Genomic DNA, 20,892 nt, shown 5'->3' with positions numbered 1-20,892 from the left:
GGCTGGGCAGTGTGAATGAGCCCCTATTGTCTCTGGATGTAGCGTAGCCTCCTAGCCCAGATGGCATTTGTACCTTTTGTGTCTATGCTGACTTTCTGCAGAGTGAGACAGAGAATGCTGTCTACTCCAGTGGGTGGTAGCTTTCTGCTCGCTTTCATTAGCTTCTTTTTCAATGTGTCAATTCAGTTCACTTTAAATGGGCTTTATTGGCATGAAAGTTTAGAAACGCTATTGCCAAACAAAATAAACATACAAATATATATGTTGACAGAGAAGCCCAACTTATACTCAAATGTGGCCAAAAATATGTGGATACTAAAACTAAGAATGTGGATGGGGCCTGTGAAGGATTTCCACAAGACGTTGGAGCCTCGCTTCAGGGATTTGCTTCCTTTCAGCCACAAGAACATCAGTGAGGGATGGCAGACCTGGCCGGAGTTACCCCAGAGGTGTAAGATAGGGTGTTATTTTAGGGATCTGTGCAGGCCAGTCAAGTTCTTAAACGCCAATCTCAGAAAACAACTTTTTTGTGAACCTCAATCATGCATGGGGGCATTGTCATGTTGAAACAGGAGAGGGCCTTCTCCAAACTGTTGGCACAGAGCTGCAAACATATTGTGTGCTGTACCATTGCTTAATAGGAACTAAGGGGTCTAGACCAAACCATGAAAAACAGTTCCAGACCAAAACTACGTGAACAGGGGTGCCCACATACTTTTGACTATATACTTTTTGTGTATATGAAGATATCAGGGTATGTGTTGGTTGATAAGTAACAAGAGTGTCATAGATATGTCCATAATGCGAGCTTGCCCCACCACACACCATTTAATTTAATGTTTATTAAAGTTCCCATTTGATTTATTATAGTTCAGATTTCTTTTGATAGTATGCACTGCTTTTTTCTATAATTTTAAGTCTTCATATTTTAAGTCTTAAGTGTTGTTTTTTTTTACCTTAATACATCAATTGAATATAGTATACATTTGTTGTATTTGTGTTCATTTCCAGCGAAGTTTACTATTTAAAATATACTGTTGTATTTGCTGTTTTTGATTATATTTAAATGATTTTATAACTAAAAGATGTCCCGCTCAGTAGCATAAATATCTTTAACACAACTCTAATTAGCAAATGTAAGTGGTCCTTATCAAAAATGTAAGTTTATTTTATGTGTTAACATTAAAATTCTAAATATAGTTATATTTTTTCTTATCGCAAATATTATTATCAGTATCGACTTCAAGCTTCAGTTATCAACAATCCTACACATCAAAGTTTATTCTTGAACTTGAAGTACTTTGACAAAACAATCTCAACTCATGGTCCACTTAATAGCCTTTCTGGACCTTTCAATTGTATCACAATCGTTTTATTGCACTTTTCTTTTACTATTTTTCCGCTGTTCTACTGTTCCACTGACTAAGACCATGTGACGTAGTTGAAAACACAAGAAAAATCTATGAAGTGCACCTTGAGTTGAGTTTTTTTTTGTCCAAATAATAACATAGTTCGCAATAATGGAGAGACATGGAGGATAACCATGATCATTGTGGGGCAAAGACTTATACTCATTATGATGTGACTTCATTAATCCACTGGTTATAATGTTGTTTTCTTAGTAACCTGTACATAAAACCTAAACTGTGTGTCTCCAAACTTATGTCAGGTCAGGTTATTCATTAGTCACTTTACTAGTAGACACTAACAGACACTAACAGCCTCCTTCTGTGTGTGAGTATGTGCATTTGTGTTTGTGCCGCCTCAAACATGCTGTTTCGTTTAAGGAGTTTTGTGGAATTTGGTACTTGTGGTGGTGGTTGCATGTTTTGCTGTTTAAAGCTGCACTTTTTCCCATGCCCAAGCTTAATATCTAAAACCACACACACACAAACACACACAGACACACACGCACGCACGCACGCACATGTCTCTTGCATGCTGGTTTGGCTGTGTGTTCTCATATTCTGAGAGCAATAGAGGATGATTTAGGTGGTGAAGGCACTGAGAGATTATAGTGGTGATCTGACTATGTAGGTATCTTTTCTAAATTGTAAGAGAGAGAGTGAGTGAGTGAGTGTGTGTGTGTGTGTGTGTGTGTGTGTGTGCTCCCTCTTGTGTCATCCTCACCGAACCGCCAAAAGTCACATCACTGCACCACCTCACTTCTCTGCTCATTTCCATGTAACAGCTAATTTACAGCTAAGATCAAGTCAGATGTCTAATGAATCTACACATATTTGCTAACACAGACCTTGGATGACCCCTCTCCACTAACACACATAGGCTATGCACAAATCACAGTTAGCGTGCGCCTGCCTCGTCATGGGGAGGCATCATGTGCTCATTCGTGCCTTCGCGGGGCCTCTATGGCACAATGCCAGCCGTCAGAGCGTTGGCTAAATCCCCGTTAGAGACAGTCAGCCTGGCTGCCTGGCAGGCTGGCACTTCAGCAGACTGTATTTACAGAAACCTCTGGAAGAAAAGGATCTGATTACCGCGAGGAATATATACAACGCATCAATCAGCAGGAAGGCAGGCAGGGAGAGAGAGAGAGACGAGAGACAGAACGAGAGAGAAAGTGGAGAATGGTTCAATGCTGTGGTTTTATTGGTGCTCTTACAGCTTTACACACACGAATGCATGCATTCAAGCACACACACACACACATGGATACACACACAGGGTTTTCTGGCAGAGGATGTGGGTCCAGAGAGCAGTCTGGTGTTTCAGTTTCAATCTTCCCCTCAGCCCAGATCAAGTACACCAGCCGGCAACTAAAGATGATGTCACTATCTCACAGCTGTCGGAATCACTCATCGCTGCACTACACTGTGTGTGTGTGTGTGTGTGTGTGTGTGTGTGTGTGTGTGTGTGTGTGTGTGTGTGTGTGTGTGTGTGTGTGTGTGTGTGTGTGTGTGTGTGTGTGTGTGTGTGTGTGTGTGTGTGTGTGTGTGTGTGTGTGCGCATGTGAAAAGCTCTGCTGAGGTCAAATTGAACTCTCCCTGTCTCCCTCACCTTAATTCTGTCTTCTTTAAAAAAAAAAAAACAGCCCTAGGGATCCTGCAGGCCGTGCTGAAAGCTATGGTTCGGATCAAGTTCCCTCTGTGTGTATCCGAGGCACACACATACACACTCATTCTGTATACTCCAATTCTAGCTGCCGGGAATGGCATGGGGAGAGAGTGGGAAAGGGAGGGGAAATGAGGGGAAAGTGGGGCTGCTTTTACAGCAGAACCATCACAAACCATCAGAGGATAACAGTGTTTTATTCACACATAACTGGCCACACACACACTGTATACTGAGAATGTGCATATGTGAAAACAGAGAGAAACTTGTGTGCTGTTCTCACTCATTCCGTTTTGAAAAAAAAAGATAATTCTTTTACTGCTCTGTTTCAAAACAATTGACTTGCTTTTTGCTTAGAAAACGAGGTGGCTAAATGATTGCCAATATAATCATAACTTATACAGGACAATGATAAATGAATCACTAGAATTAAAATACAGTTAATCTTTTCTAACTTTTACAATGCAAAGTGTGAGGAGTAAATCATTTAATCTAGACCTTAATATTTAGACCTTGGGGTTTCTGTACCTACTACTAACGAATAAACTAACGAATAAAGCATTGCCGTTTCTTCTTACTGGACTGCATTCAGGCACACAGTTACATCTCTTCTGTGAAGAATGCAAATCAAATTGAATAATTGGTTTTGATGCGAAATCTACACACTTTTAGAAATCAATCAGATTCATGAGAAATAAATTCAACCAATCCAAGTTTCCAACTCTATTACATTTTTCTCTGAGAATGTAAACAGGCACTGTTTTTTAAAGAATTGTAACATTTAGTGGATAAGACAGCTAGATTTGAAAAGGAGAAGAGAGAGGGGGAAGACATGTAGGAAACTGTCACAGTTCAGACTCAAAACCTGGACCTTCTGCATCAAGGCATACTCCTCTATGTACATATATATATATATATATATATATATATATATATATATATATATATATATATATATATATATATATATATATGTGCCTGCTCTACCAACTGAGCTAACCCAGCCACATAGATGCTGCTTTTTAACATGCATCTTATTTCTATGGGCCAAGGTTTTGATAAAGGTTCATAATCAACCTGATGAGCTCTTTCGATGCAGACACTTCCTTTGTTATTGAAGCCAGATACCAAAAATGTCCTTTTAGTCATGCATGGCCCGGTTTTGTGATTTAAATGTTTCAAAAACAGACATCACCCATTATTACAGATAGCATTTCATGTATTTTTAATAAAGCTCATGTATTTCCAAGACATAAACAGGTGATTCAAATGGTCTGCATTTTCATTGCACAACTTCTTGGCATTTGTAAACAGACAGCCAAAGACCTTCTTGGATGCTGTTCTGTTCTTCACTGACATTACTGACAAAATAAATAAATGAATATAGGAGACATCTTTGTCGGAACTGTTTTTTTTTTTTTTAAATGCCTCATATTTAAAATTAACTTTTCTGTTATAGTTTTTTAAAACTTTTATTCTTTCACATTCACACTCATCCATTATTATTATTTATTGAACACACACTATGACAGTGTTTCAGCGAATTAAGTTCTTAAGTCCAAATCAAGAACCCCTACACTATAACAACATTTTCAAAGAAAGTATAAAATGATTTTAGGAAAACAAGAAAGCACCAAGAGGAAGAGATTGCATACAACTAATAGCATAACACAGCAAGCACACTTGATATAGTATACTGTATGCTCTTAATTTATGGAGGTTAACGCATCAGAGTTTGAAAGCTTCCTGGTAGTGAAACATGAGTGTTCATACTGTATCTGTATGCCGCTAAGTGCATGCACTTCAATCAGCTGAAGCCGTTTTCTGAATGGAGGACTATTAGAGGGCTGCTATGTTCTATCTGCTTTGATTTAATTAAGGGTTTTGTTTGATTTTCCCACCACTACAACATACAGTACATAAGTCCAAATACACACTGATATAACTTAAGTAGCATAATGCAAACTAGACCCAAATTGGCATTACTTTATTTAGCCTTAGTTGATGTTGGTGTACTAACCAAAGCAAATAGGTAAAGTATGCAAGAGAGTTTTAAATAATTTTTTTTATAATAAAGTTTCACGTCTTAATCAAGGACTATTGGCAGGCAATTGAAAAATTGTACTGTACATGGCACTACAAATAAAGTTTATGCAGTTAAATCAACCCGGATAAACAAAGCACAAAGACATTCTGAGAAATTATCAAAATAGCTATACAATTAGAAACAGAAATAGTCCTTTGAAATCAAAGTCTGGTATTTTCCCTTTCATGTTTTTGCTCCCCCGGCCCTTTCACATTAAATGAATCAAGGCAGCGAACGCTTCCTGTCTCTGACTTAGTGTATGAAAGTCTCATGTATTCAATTAGCGAAAATTATGAACAGTCACATCTCTATCATTACGGTGAGAGCAGACACAAATTCTTGAATTCTATTTTTGCTTCAGTCTGACTTTTTCCAGGTGGCACATTACAAGTGGCTTGGATACGACTACAAATATTTTAGGAGTAAAACAAATCAGATTTTTGTGTTCTTCCCTATCTCCCTGCTTTGCTTTAAGCGCTGTGCAGGGTTCTGCTGCATGGTGGAGAGAGGTTGGAGGTCATGGTGTAGCTCTCCGTGTGGGTGTCTCTAAGATGACTTTTGACCTCCTCTGACCCGCCGAACAGCAGCCAAACTGGCCGTCCAACCAGGAGCAGAGAGAAGGCCCAGAGGTCAGGAGAATCCTTTTTCTTTGTTTACAACTTCATTTTCTGCTTCTTATTCTGTTTCTACCTTTATCCTCCCATCGCTGTTACTGCGTCTGCATGAATACTATGTACTAAATCTAAAAAAGAGATGCTTATTTTTCTTATTGTCACCGGTGTATTTGAGACTTATGCACCAAGGTTTTAAAGAGTTTTCCAGAGCCCAGGGCTCATGAAACTCACTCAACAGATAAATGGCCGTGTAAACATTCAAATCAAGTAAGAGAAAGAAAAACAACAAAATGACAGGTCCAATCTGTTATTACTAGACAATTCCTATCATATTTTCTTCCGTAATTTACACATTTTCTGGTTGTTTTTTTTCACACATAACATATCTTCTCACCTCTATTTCTTTCAACACAGTAGTTTTGCTTATTTCCACATTTCATTGCCGCAGCTCAATCACTCATCTTCATCATCACTGCATTATTTATCTCTTTACACTTGAACGGAACTTTAGCATTTATGTTTGAGAAAAGGAATATATCTTAAAATAAAAACATAAGACAAAACATATGCTATGGCAGATTTCTCAACCAAGCCTACACGTCTCTCTCTCACACACACACACACACACACACACACACACCCCTCTCCTAGGGCCCCTTTTTCCTTCCCTCATCCTTCCCATCCTCCACCTCCCCTCTCTCATCAAGGGTCATTTGCTCAGTTTCCTGCCTGCCTCTCCTGGCTTTTCCTCTCCATCTCTGATTGGTGAATTTTTACAAGTCTCTGATTGGCCAGTGCTTTCAGCGCCTCCCCTTGTTAACACTTCTGAAAACACCTCCCCTTTTTTTAGGGCTACTCCTTCTATCTCTTCGGACCGCCTCCTCCTCTGACTCCCCCCTCTTCTAAGTTGCTCCTCCTCCTCTACAAACAGAGAAGAAGGGTGTTAGAGTGCCTCCCGGTGGACGAAACCTTTGACAATGTGCACCATGCGGTTTAAAGACTCGCACTATTCTGCACGAAACATTGACAAAAGATTGATTTCCTTAACAAACGGCCTAAAACTGACCTGAAATTTAATAACTGCTAAACAGAAAAAAAGTTTAAGAAACAGAATTATACACGAGGCTCTTACAAACAAATCTATAAACTCTGGACACTGGATTTGATCATCCAAACCCAGACTGCCATCTAGTGGTTTTATGTGTCAACTGTGACAGAACTTATAAATAACACAATAACACAAGATGCCCAGCTGTTTAAGCAAATAATGTCTAAGTATATATTTCTGACCCATTTTCTAAGAGTTATGTTTTCAGCAGTAACCAATCGGGCTGAGAGTGACTCTGGGTAAGTAGGAAACTTACAGAATAACACCTTTGGTCTTTTCTTGGGACTTGACATTAAAAAATATAGAATATTGCAAGCTTTGTTTTATTTATCGTGTCTTGTCCTGGTTTTGTACAGTTGTCTTACCTGTCATATAAGAAGAAAACTAATCAGGATATTTATATATTTATTGTCCTTTCCTGAGTGTGTGTGTGTGTGTGTGTGTGTGTGTGTGTGTGTGTGTGTGTGTGTGTGTGTGTGTGTGTGTGTGTGTGTGTGTGTGTGTGTGTGTGTGTGTGTGTGTGTGTGTGTTGCTCAGACCTGTGCATGTGTAGCATGTTAATTACTTTAACATACAACTTTCTATCTTTTCATGTACGTCTCCTGGACCTATTATCGGCTCAAAGTTTTGATTCTGTCACTTCTTTCATTAGATGTAGTCATGTGAGAGACATGAATCCATCATCGTCTGCTGAAATCACAGCAACATAGCACAGAATTACACCGATACAGTGGTATGAGCCTGTGTGTCTGTCTTCTCGGCTTCAGCACATCTTCCCATACATCATAATGCAGTGATCCGGCAGAAATGGATTTGATCATTGATAAAACTATAACCCATCACAAGGGCTTGATGAATGTGTCTCCTCGCTGAGTGTACGGGCATGTAAAGTGTTGTGATGATGACCTGGCTGATGTCTAAGTGAGGGGGAAGATAAAACTCAACATAAATCAGCTCAACATGGGGATAACATTCCCACAAATCATCCTGGGAATCCGAGGGTATCCTGGTCCTGGAGAGGAATTCTGGGAAGGCTGCCAGATCCCAGACAGAGAAAGAGACAGGTTAGGATCAACGGTGTCGTTGTGGCCTGTTTCAATCTGCTTCCTGTTTGTGCCTCTTCTTTGGGTCTACCTATTTATTTTTTTATCTTTGCCTCTTTGCTAGTCTTCCTCTGTCTATTCTTGATTAGTTTTCCTGGAGTTCACAAAAATGAAATTATAAGACAGATAGATGAACATTTCAGGAAATTCTATGTCTCCTACAATTGACATGAAACATGGGTGCAAAATAGGTCAAAAGCACATATATATGGGAGTTCCAGATGTATTAAATTAAACATTCTATTTCTATCAAGGAAGCAGAGTATGTTTTCAAGCAAGAAGACAGCATGTAGAAGCAGAGGGGAGGGGAGGGAGAAGACGCCCAAAAGGAAGAAAATTGAAAGATGAAAAGGCCGCCGGGGTGGCGAGGGATGCACATTAAAAACATTAAGAAGAGAGAATTACAGTGGCAGTGAACAAGGTCTTTGAGGGAGTGCTCGGAGAGCTCGGTTAAGAACAAAGGGAGAGCTTGAGGTATAGGGAAGCCATCTGCGGATAAAACTCTGGATAAGTGTCAGAGACAGGATCGTAAATCCCAAACCCCATAGTCTACGAGCTGGGGCCAGGGTCAGGGAGGGAGAGCACACAAAGAAATGCTGGGGAGAGGTGGGAGGTAAATGATAATACAGAAAGATAGACTGAAATCATAGCCATAAAAAAACATCTTAAGGTTGATAATGAAACACTAAAACCAGATGTGATTGGGATACTTTTTCCGCTGAGATGCTTTGTACCTTAATATAACAGCTTCAAAGTCATTTCGATGGTAAACAAACTCATAGTAAGGCGAATCATCCTGATAGCAAAGCAGGGGGGGACGCCGCTGGCAAAACCAGCAATACAGGTCTGAGAGGTGGCGCCCCACCAAATCTCACGATAATCACAACTTGCCTTACGGCACAACGTCACATACATCAACGACATATAAGAAGCAGCCTCTATGGAAGACACTAGCACGCATTTCAGACGTGAATCATGACAGAGTCGACGAAGAAAGCTAAGAAAGCGCGGTTGGAAGAGTCAAGGAAAAGAAAACCGTGAGGAACCGGACAAGAGTTCCACTCGGTCAGGCTTTCACTCATTGGCGAGAGCTAAAAAGTATGGAGGAAATATTTATTCATAATTCAAATTGAAAGTCCAAAGAGAAATTGAAAGTCCAAAGAGAAAACGAAGCGAGATCAAATTAAAAATATTGTTATTTTTTAAAATTTTCCATTTGGCTTTTCCATTTGGATTTAATATTTGGCTTTTCAATTTCAATTTAACATTGGCTTTTTCATTTGGATTTAATATTTGGCTTTTCAGTTTCAATTTAACATTGGCTTTTAATTTGGATTTAATATTTGGCTTTTGAAATTCCATTTAACATTGGCTTTTCATTTGGACTTGACACATGTCAATGTAAATGAGGAGGCGTGGCCCAAAGGCTGGTGGGCGGGTCTGAAACAAAAGGGGTGCAGAGGCACCTTATGAACAGCAGGGGGGGCTGACTGCTGGGGAGCACACTGTTGAGCATCTGTTTGCATCTTCGCCACCAGGCTGGCTTGGCCTCTTATTTCACATGATAGAAACTGATGATGTAGGCTAAATACAAACGACATTTCCTTTCGTTTCAGACCATCCCACCAGCCTTTGGGCCACGCCTCCTCATTTACATTGACATGTGTCAAGTCCAAATGAAAAGCCAATGTTAAATGGATATTCAAAAGCCAAATATTAAATCCAAATGAAAATCCAATGTTAAATTGAAATTCAAAAGCCAAATATTAAATCCAAATTAAAAGCCAATGTTAAATTGAAATTCAAAAGCCAAATATTAAATCCATACAAGTACTCCACAGCAAAAACAGAAACTGCATAGTATGCCTTTAAAGGTGGGACTTGACATGGTAACATGGCAAATGGAAACAATGTCAGGGTCATGACGCATGGATCACATTAAAATGCGTTGTGTGTTGTCATTATCAACCTGTGTCTCACACCAGGCATTTCTCACATTCTGTCTGCCAATACAAATCCAGTGAGTCATTTGTGCATCTAAATACACTACCGACACATTCAGAAACAGGAATGGTGAGTGACATAATCTCCCCACTCTTGTGTTTCAAATACTTGTCAAAGCTGAATTGTCCAATGGTTGCTAGATACAGTATAGTTTCAATAGATGAACAACAGGGAGAAAACACATTCTGTTATTAGGTTTGTCTGAGGTTTGCTCCAAAATAAGACCAACAACACATAGCTGCATGGGATATGAGCCAGTTTGAGTACTTTTTGAAGGATGTTTAATGTGATATTAATCTCAAATAAATGCACTTTTACTCAAATCACTTATTCTTTTTACAATTAGTTTTTGGTCTTTTAATGGGATTTGTTGACAATGACAAAAATATAGAATATCAACAGAGTTGTCCTAATACGTCATATAGGTAATTTTGGAAAAATACTAGATTTACACTTCCTATAATGCATGTGTCTATCATTTCACTTTGTTTTTCTCCGTTTTTTAGTTCAGGCCAGTGTATTATACAATGCCTTCAACCAGTAATCACAACACTGTGCTCCTCTTTCCATCGTAACCATTGCAAATTACTGTGTGAATGCTGATTCAGCAGCATTCAGTATTGTTATCCAATATTGTTATCCAATACCGCAGGTACATTCTGCCACAGTTTCAGGAAACAAATTGGGATGCTAAAGAGAAGAACTGTTATGTAAAATGTAATGTGCCCTTAGTTGCAATGGACAGTTATCACTGTTTGACTGTTTGTTAACATGAGTAATTTGGTGGAATGGTGGCTAGCACCAGCAAGTAGGCACTGCAGATATTTTCACTTTAAACTTTAAACCTTTTTTTTTTTTTATTCAAACAAATTTAAAGAAAAAAAAAGAGGAATTGATTGAATGACTGAGAATATGAAAGCTCACCTGGTAGAGCAGGCACCCATAGAAGAGGTTTACACCTCAATACAGAGGCTGCAGGTTCAATTCTGACCTGTGGACCTTTTCTGCAGGTCATTCCCCTTCTCTCTCCCTTTTCAAGTCTAAGCTGGCCTATCCAAATAAAGGCTTACAAATGCCCAAAAAAAATAATCTTTAAAATAAAAGAAAGACTGCAAAACATTAAAGCTCCCATATTATGCTCATTTTCAGGTTCATAATTGTATTTTAAGGTTGTACCAGAATAGGTTCACATGGTTTAATTTTCAAAAAACACCATCTTTTTGTTGTACTGCACAGCTCTCTCTCACTGCTGCAGCTCCTCTTTTCACCTTGTGTTCAGGTCTCTGTTTTAGCTACAGAGTGAGACATCTTTTCTTCTGTACTATCTTTGTTTGCACTCGCACATGCGCAGTAGCTCAGATCATAGATCATGTCAGCTAGCTCCATAGACAGTAAAAGAAAGGCTGTTTCTCCAACTTCGGTTAGTTACAAGGCAGGATTAGTTGGGAGACTTCTTCTAAATAAGGGTGCATAAGTAGTTCTTTTGTAGATTATGGTGAATTTGTGTGTGTTGTGGCAGTGCTTTGCCATTGAGAACGAGGTAGCATACTAACGGTTGCGGTTAGCCAGGTCGTTTCGGCTAGTGACGTAGAAAGCCGTGCAGATTTTGACCAGCTCACCCGGAGACTGAAGGCAGGATACATTCAGAAACCCGTATCTCACTCAAAACAGCATGGATGTTTTTTTTTTTTTCAAAGTTTGTATGCGTGTGGAAGCACCAGAGACACAAAATAACACCCCAAATCCCAGAAAAAGTGATTTTTTTCATAATATGGGCACTTTAATTAATACGCTTTCAATGTTTTTAATGCAGCTCACTAACAATTTGTTCCTAATTGACATTGCCTGCCTGGATATAAATAGCAAACTTACAGTAAAGAGGAAATACAGCCTAGGATGAATAATAAAAGTTAAATCACATTATTAAATGTGAATGCTCCTGCCATTCAGTATTTCCATTGAGCGCCTGTTTTTTAGTTTAATTTCCCTGTGATCTCCTCTGACAAGAAATGCCGTTGATCCAGCAACCCAATTAGGACATACATGCATTTTCAAATATATTCTTTAGAGCTGGATGGTTATTGAGACAGGAATGTGCTCATTTTAAATGAGGCTTAAGCTGTATGTGTTTGTACACATGAATGTGTGTGGGTGTCTTTAGCACACGCGACAGGTGACGTATGTTTTCAAGGGTCTTTAATAACAGTGTGCTCAGCAAGAAATGAGGCATGTAGCCTTGTGCTGTCCTGAGAGAACATGGCTCCTGCTGTCAACGTGTTGATCACAGTGTTTCTGTCAGCGCTCGTGATCCTGGGAGGTCTTGGAGTGCGAGCAGCATCTGACTTGCAGGTCTATGGGAAATCAATCCACAGTGATACAACTTTGCTGAGCATCAGTGATGGAAGACGCACTGTGAGCAAACAGCCACACCATCAGGTAAGAACTATTTATTAAGCCAGACAGATATGCTTATTCCATTGGGCAACTAGCTTGGACTTCTTAGGTTTTCTTTCACAGCTGAAAAGATTAGTCAATTGTCGATAGATAATTGTAATTTTTCCAGCAAAAATGCCAAACAATCTCTGATTTAGCTTTTGAAAAGTTAAGATTTTGTACTTGTGTTTGTCATATATGATTGTAATTTATATATTCGGGGGGGTTGGGATGTTGGTCGGATAAAACAGGAAATTTGAAGACGTCATTTTTTACTATTTGCTGAAATTTTATGGATAAAACAATCAATTAATAATAGTAAAGTGTCCGTTAACTGCAGCCCTACTTTTACTTGTGTTATGTACTACACCTTCAAGATCATGAAAGTGTAACTGAAACTATTTGTTATAACGCCACATATATTTTTTACAAGAAAATGTATCAGCCCATTATGGAAATGGGTCAGTCATGTTCACATAATGGGGATCCACTATTTGAGCTATTATTACGACATATAACAATGGAACTCATCTGCTATCCAGTGGTCACATTTACTCATTTTTGTTCTGCATTATTGTAGAGCAAAAAGAATAACATGAAATGATGTGCTTACAAAATTTAGTGATGAATATTAGTAGTTAAAACTAAGACGGCAACTCACAATTATTTTGGTTATTGATACATCTGCTGACTATTTTTCTTGATTAATTGATTAGTTTTTCAACAAACTTAGTTAACTAAACGTCTTTTTTAATAATTAGTTGAGTAATGGACTTCAACATATTTTTGTTTCCAGACGAAAAGTGAAATCCACAGGAGTTTGGATCTTAACAGCTTCAATGTAGATGTGACCCCCGCCCCCAGCAAAATCAGCCTCCCAAATTTCTTCAAGCTCCACCCGCCCAAAACCAAACCTCCCCACCTGCATGCCAACATGCCCATGCGCTTTGGAAGAGAGAGTATTCCTGATAATGACAAGGAACCAAAATCGACCCCCAACATGCCCCAGAGATTTGGGCGGTCCTGGGAGGTGATTCGAATGTGTGCGGAGTGCCCTGATGTCCGAGAAGCACTGAACCCAGTGCTGCCTCAGAGATTTGGGAGAAGCGGCCCATACTGGAGCCTTCTTAGGACTCTGGCCAATGCACCATTAGTAAACGCTGGTATGCACTGGTAGGAAACTCTTGCCCATAAAGTTTGACGTAAATATGTATTTCCAAAAAGGATGCCATAACCTCATCTAAACAATACACGACAAATTCATTGAGATGATAGATCACCAGTCTATAACAAGGTTGTTATTTATTTATTTCCACTTCTTCTTCTTCTTCTTCTTCTTCTTCTTCTTCTTCTTCTTCTTCTTCTTCTTCTTCTTCTTCTTCTTCTTCTTCCCACAGGGCTGAAGTTTTTGACTTTCAAGCCAGCTCAGAAGAGATGGAGATACAGGAAAAGAATTTTAAAGGATGAAAGAAGATGAGATAGGCCAACAACGAGGTCTGCACGTAAATATCAGCATATAGTGTTTTTACTGTGAAGACGAATGTTAGACTGTCAAAATGTTCAAGAAAAGATAAATATGTTGGAATTTTTAAATGTACAAGTCCCTTTAAATAAAGTTACATTATTCTGACAGAAAACATGTCAAACTATAATAATAAAGGTTTCAAGCCAGTGGTTTGGGTTTTGTTTGCTTTATTATTGAGCCCTAATCAGGGGGAATCAGGATCTAACTCTGGTAGAGTAATTGAATGCAAATGAAATATGTTTTTTTTTTTTTTTTCATTTCTTAAGGAGATTTAAAACAGAGATGTTTTTCATTTAGTTTTGAAAGGACACTTCCAAAAAAGTGGATTTTTTATGTTATGCACATTCATTAAACTGCTTTTTTCTTGAACACAACTAAACAACAACCTGTTAATATCCAGTGAAACACAACAAGGCTCACCTACTGTTATGACCATTGAAGTGTCTTAAATTAATTCAATTTTCAATTCAATTCAATTCAATTTTATTTATAGTATCAAATCATAACAAGAGTTATCTCGAGACACTTTACAGTTAGAGTAGGTCTAAGCCACACTCTATAATTTACAAAGACCCAACAATTCCAGTAATTCCCCCAAGAGCAAGCATTAGCAGTGGCTAATGCGACAGTGGCGAGGAAAAACTCCCTTTTAGGAAGAAACCTCGGACAGACCCAGGCTCTTGGTAGGCGGTGTCTGACGGTGCCGGTTGGGGATGTGATGAACAGTGGCAATAATAGTCACAAAGATAATGGAATGGTGACTACAAATGGTAGTCGTAGTAGTCGTAATTAAGTGAATTTAAGTGATATATGTATATATGTGTGTGTGTGTGTGTGTGTGTGTGTGTGTGTGTGTGTGTGTGTGTGTGTGTGTGTGTGTGTGTGTGTGTGTGTGTGTGTGTATGTGTGTGTTCTAAAATTGATCTAACTTTGAAGCCATGAAATGTAACGGATCGTGACACGGTCATAAAGACAGAAGAGAGGTACTCTCTCATTTGACCACTTGAGGGAGACAGACACCAAGTCAAAGTGTGCACTCTAGGGTACAGAGGGTACAAATCTCAGGCTCTTCAAATTACCAAAGGGACGCATAAAATATACAGTTTGTTGGATTTCAAAAATATTGTCCTCTATCTCTGTACCTTTCTCCCAGTGAGAGGTAAATAAAGATGCCAGTATCCGTTATCTCTATTGCTGTCCATCCGCTGTCCTGTCGACTGTCCTCAATAGTGACACTGATATGTGTTATAAGAACGAGGACTGCCTATCAAATCATATCCCAACATGACACAATTTGAATATGTGACTTTACTTTGACAAAACAACAACAATATAATCTGCTCTTATAGACTTTCTTCACAGCAGACACTTGTCAGGGCAAAAAAAAGCCCCCATGTAATAACATTACAGTTTGTTTCGATTGCTAAACGACAGTGGGCACAACTGGAGCTACATGTGCAAAACTCTAACTACAGTCTGCACAGCAGCAGTTCATATGGACCAAACTCTAGTTTGTTTTTCATTGCTTGAACACATTTTTCAAAACTCTACACACTTATCCCATGGCTTTAACTACAACCTGCACAACACTGTGGATTTACAGCACTTTGTTCAAATGCTAACACACTGCTGTCAAAACTGTGAATCACACACTCAAAACAGAATAGATTTCAGTCTGGTGCCTATCAAACACTGCTGATTGCAATTTTAGCTGAAAGCCTAAGCAGGTGTCTTGTTTTAGACTAGTTAGTGAACATACGGTATTTATACAGAGAAAGCTCAGAACGCTTTTATTTTGTATACAAACACCAAATAAGAATGAAACAAATTATACACCGTACTATTTGAGAGAATCAGGTAAAAGAGCAAAGATACCAACATGTCCAGGTAAGATGTCTGAGGTTACATACACAGCTATACTGTGCAAATACATCTGATGCTACTGGACACATCTTCAGTGGTGTTCCTGGAATCATTGGATGTTTCAGGTCTTTCAACATCATACACCCTCCTCCAGGCGACCCAGCTGAGGCTGATCAGACCCCAGCTTGTGTCCAGTTGGCGAATCTAGCTACTCTGTCCCCAAGGATCTCCTCTCTTTAGCCATAGCCATCTTGAGGCTTTCTCTGCTGCTTCGGTGGTATTGTGGATGGCTCTTCTCCTTCTCACTCCATCGATGCCTAACACGCTGAAGGCTCTGAACAGTGAACGGGCTGCAAAGCCCCTGCTTCCAACCTCTATTGGGAGACATCTTGCTCTCCATCCGGTTTGTCGACACTCGCTAACCAGTCCCTCGTACTTGGCAAGCTTCCTTTCAAAGGCCTCTTCCAAACGGTCTACCCAAGGGACTGTTAGCTCCAACATAACCACTTGTTTGGTGGATTCAGACAAGAGAACAACATATATATATATATAAAAAATATATATATATGAAAAACACTACCTTTACTATAGTAAAACTGTGGACTTCCTGTTTTTCAGAAAGTAATGGAGGTGAAGGACATGGAAATACCACACTCATTTGTATTTAGAGATGATCAGACATCCAATGTGATGAGGAAAACTTGCTGCATGATGCTGGAGAGAGGCAGGATTAGTCACACTATTCTTTGTTACTATTATGTACCTTTAGTTTTTTTTCCAGTAATTCCATAGATTACAGTTTTTTACGAACGCTATGACAATTTTTTCAATACTTTTAACAACTTTCCTAAACTCTTAACGCACCAACACACCTACAACACACAATTGGCAAAACAGTTAATTTCATGCTCAAAATCACACAATGAAAACACATTGTTCACATGCACATACCTTATCATGGTCATTGCATTTCTGTGCGTGATTTTGATTTTGATTTTTATTCTAATATATGTGTGATATATGTGTGTATATGTGTTTGTTGTGTAAGGTTGTCTAAGCTACTGGATCCTAAAATTTCCTTCGAGATGAATAAAGTATCTATCTATCTATCTATATATATATCTATCTATCTATCTATCTATCTATCTATCTATGTATGTATCTATCTATCTATCTATCTATGTATCTATCTATCTATCTATCTATCTATCTATGTATGTATCTATCTATCTATCTATCTATGTATCTATGTATCTATCTATCTATCTATCTATCTATCTAAATATTTTCAGATACACACACATGCTGTTGAAACATTTATGTTTTTATTTTTAATCAAACAAGTCAGTGCAACATATGCACAGCAGATATATTTACATAGGACTGAACAGAAATATGCTCACAACAAACAGTAAACTGAAAAAGAAAATTGGAGAAAAAATATATAGAAAAAAAGAGGTGCTCACATGTGGTCTTTTTATAGTGCTTACTTCCTGATATATCCACAACATAATATGCAACCGATTAAAGAATAATTTCATCAAAATTGAAGCTAAAGCCTATAGGTCATGCCATAATGTGAGCCGCCTCATACGCTGACCATTCACATGGGAAACACACAAATTGACGGTATCGGATTTGCACAGTCCATACGCACAACGTGCTAACAATTACAGTAAGCATTGAGGTGTTTGGCCAGGTGGCGCATATGTTGGACAATTAGCTCATGTAGTGTCATTTTGAATGGCAGAGTTTTGAAATGGCAAACATGTGACTTGCTGTCAAATTGTTGTGTCTTATGCAGAGAACCGTGTTCAGTGCATTTAAAAAGTGCTATTTCGAATTGCAAAATGTGTGTAAAGCAGAAAATGTGTTTAGACTTTTGGAGACTTTAGAAGGGGTTTTTCTTTCTGTGTGTCAATTTAAATAATTGTGCTGTGTCATTTTAGTGTGTTAGCAATTGGAAAAAAACTGTAATACACTAATACAATACACTATGTCCACCAAAACAATGCAAACATGTCTCAAAATCAAATAATTCTTCCAAAACACTATCACAGGTTCTCTTCCAACAGGAACATTTAGTCAATCATAGAACAATGTCATAAAAAACACTAACATCACATGGAATTACAGAAACTGCATTATTTGATATGTGTCAGGTCTGCCCTTATACAAAAGACAATAGTATATTGTATTGATCATATATTGTGTATTGCACTGCAGTTTCTCTTGAAGCCTCTCTACATTTTTGTTTTATTGTTTTTTTTAAGATTATTTTTTAGGCTTTTCCGCCTTTATTTGACAGGACAGCAAGTTGAGAAAGGGGAAAGAGAAAGAGAAGGGGAAGACATGCAGGAAATCGTCACAAGTTGGATTTGAACCCTGGACCTCTGCGTCACAGCATAAACCTCCAACTATATGTGCGCCTGCTCTACCCACTGAAACAACACCATTGCGTTTCTTTTGCTGCAGTTTCAATTTCTGTATTGGTGTTTGATGCTAGTGTTTTTACTCTCAGTGTGTTCTGAATAACACTGTGTGTTATCTCAGTGAGGATTGTTCATAGTGTTTGGCTGCACTGAGCCTCTTGTGAGACATGTGTTGAGAGTTGTGTTACTTGGAATGAGTTTTGCAGGTGATGTGAACTGTTTAGCTCAGGTGACTGTAGGTAGTGCAGACTGTAGTTTGAGTTTTGCACATGTGGCTTCAGTTGTGCCCACTGTGATTCGCAATCGAAAAAAACTGTAATAATGCCTGCATTCCTCTGAGGTGTGTCAGTTCTAGGGCCCTGGTATGCCAGCTCACTATGGCTTACTAAGACACCTAATTGGAACGGAGGCATCATTAAGGATAGTAGTGACCTATAGAAAAAAGGTTTACAGACTTTTTTTTATTCAAGTTGGTTGTCCTCCAAGCTCTCTGCAGAAGCTTGTAAAATTGATGCTGAATCTTTGATTGTAATAAACCTTTTCATAATCCAGATCGGTGTCAGCGGATTCCTCTTCATACAGCATCACAGCATTACTATTAAAGACACCACACAGACAATTTGACTTGTTACAGAAGGAAAATCACACGTGTTGCTAAATACATTAAGGATGGCTCTGTTGACAGTGTGGCAGTGAGCCAGCATACAATAGCCTACCAGGACCCTAAACTGAAGTAGCTAAATGGAATTCAACCATTGCTAATTTTATTATCACAGTGTGTGTGTGTGTGTGTGTGTGTGTGTGTGTGTGTGTGTGTGTGTGTGTGTGTGTGTGTGTGTGTGTGTGTGTGTGTGTGTGTGTAATTATATCGTGCTGCTGTGTTATAACAAGGCTACTGTTTTATCACATAGTTATATGTTTTCAATTGTTAAAATGGAATAACGTTAACTATGACAGCAATCTTTTTTTTATCCAGCTAGGAACATAGGCCTACATCACAAACATACTTTTTATAGGTCTGTTTTTAAACATCTCAATGAGTTCTTTCTGTAGGCTACATAATAGCCCATGTTTCATGCCTTCTTTAACCCACTGGGCTACATTTTTTTCCCACTCACCAATGCAAATTAATATTATTTTCACACATTGATTGCCACCATTTCCTTTCCTCCCAGTATGGGGGACATCAACAAAGGGAAGAAGGTCTTTGTCTAGAAATTTTCCCAGTGTCACACAGTGGGAGAGGGGTGACGCCACAAGGTTGGACCCAACCTGTGGGGTCTGTTAGGAAGGAAGGCAGCCACCTGGCTTCTCCTCCACACAGGCCAACATCGATAAAGGTAAATCACTCTGCAGCACAAAACACCTCAATTCCAACAAGCTGACTGACAGATTGGTTGATCTGATTAGATTACTGTTCATTGCTTGTAAATAGCTAACTGATCAAGATGCAACTAAAGCAACAGGCAAATTAGATACCCAAGTAAGCACATGTGCAGGCCGGATGTATTCTCTCTTTTGTCCTGGATTAATATGGAGAAGATGGAGTCTAGACAGTGGTGGTGGTGGTGGTGGTGGTGTGAAGAGCAATGCTGAAGATCTGGATGCATGTGATGTGGAGCTGGACATCTGATGAGTTCAGTGGAAGGAGCCATGGTGGCGCTGGTTGTGATGAAAACTGGAGGTGAATGGGGTGATCACATGGAGATGATTGTCTTACAGAGATCATGGCCAAATCTGATTGGTGTAACTGAAAGAGTGAACGCCCTCAGTCAGCTAATTGAGTTGGAAGCGGGAAAAGGGGAAATTGAATTAAAATTAATTTAGTGTAGGGCTTTAAAATGAGTGTGTTTTGGTTTTATGCATGTTCTATATACATGTGTATATGTGACTTAAGAACGGTAAGGTCATTTGATTTACAGAAATTACTTGGTGTAAATATGTTTTGTGCTTGCATTTATAATAAAGTCTTTATACTGGCTGACTGTTATTCTGTTGCATTTCTAGACAATAACTTGACCTTGACTTAAGATAACGGATGTGACCACAAAATATTTATGTTTTGGTGAAATGTTCCAGTGGGCCATTCTTTCTACATGTATTGTTTCTTTTCACTTTGAAATAATGTTTGTATTTAATATTGTATTCATTTTGCTTAGGCCTACTTGTATTTAGTTAGTTAGTTAGTTAGTTAGTTAGTTAGTTAGTTAGTTAGTTAGTTAGGCTTTATTATCTGTAGCGTCTTTGGCTTCACCACATATTAACACAATACAATAAAGAAGGGCCAACATCAACAACATGATTATAAAAGGCTTTAAAATACAGTTAAAAAGATTTAAAAAAAAATGTATTCATAGGCCTTTAAAGGAACATTGACTTTACTATTATTGCGTTTATAAACTAAAACAGCCAGCAGAGGTCGCCATTTTACTGCAGAGGAGAGCATCAGCACCACTGTAGACGTCAAACGTGCCAAATGAGTGTAAGCATGCCGACTTAAAATGTTGCCATCCCAGCTATTCGGCCAGCTGCACTGCAGTCGATCCAGAAGACACCAGACAAGAGTTAATGAGGCTCTGATCCAGACCCACTGAGACTGAGCTGCTACCGCTGTGTTGGCTCCACTCAGTGGCCTCTGCTGGGCATTTAGCG

The 20,892-nt window shown here is 38.8% G+C and overlaps 1 protein-coding gene across 1 annotated transcript; it reads left to right on the top strand.

Annotated features, from left to right (window-relative positions):
* Positions 1 to 10,514: 10,514 nt before the first annotated feature.
* Positions 10,515 to 13,887, top strand: npvf (neuropeptide VF precursor). The gene is made up of 5 exons (XM_078268321.1): positions 10,515 to 10,548; positions 12,163 to 12,179; positions 12,241 to 12,423; positions 13,217 to 13,593; positions 13,818 to 13,887. The coding sequence occupies exons 1-5, from the start codon at positions 10,515 to 10,517 to the stop codon at positions 13,885 to 13,887; spliced, it is 681 nt and encodes a 226-aa protein (XP_078124447.1).
* Positions 13,888 to 20,892: the final 7,005 nt, after the last annotated feature.

Source organism: Sander vitreus, chromosome 14 (assembly GCF_031162955.1).
Source record: "Sander vitreus isolate 19-12246 chromosome 14, sanVit1, whole genome shotgun sequence".
Taxonomy (NCBI): domain Eukaryota; kingdom Metazoa; phylum Chordata; class Actinopteri; order Perciformes; family Percidae; genus Sander; species Sander vitreus.
This window is presented reverse-complemented; position numbering and strand designations above follow the sequence as displayed.

What these genes read in the sequence shown, in the direction of transcription:
- npvf (XM_078268321.1), top strand. Translation starts at nt 10,515, where the DNA reads ATGCCTTCAACCAGTAATCACAACACTGTGCTCC. An exon ending in GCAAACAGCCACACCATCAG is followed by an intron (nt 12,424 to 13,216) that starts GTAAGAACTATT and finishes TTTTGTTTCCAG; the next exon opens with ACGAAAAGTGAAATCCACAG. An exon ending in GTAAACGCTGGTATGCACTG is followed by an intron (nt 13,594 to 13,817) that starts GTAGGAAACTCT and finishes TTCTTCCCACAG; the next exon opens with GGCTGAAGTTTTTGACTTTC.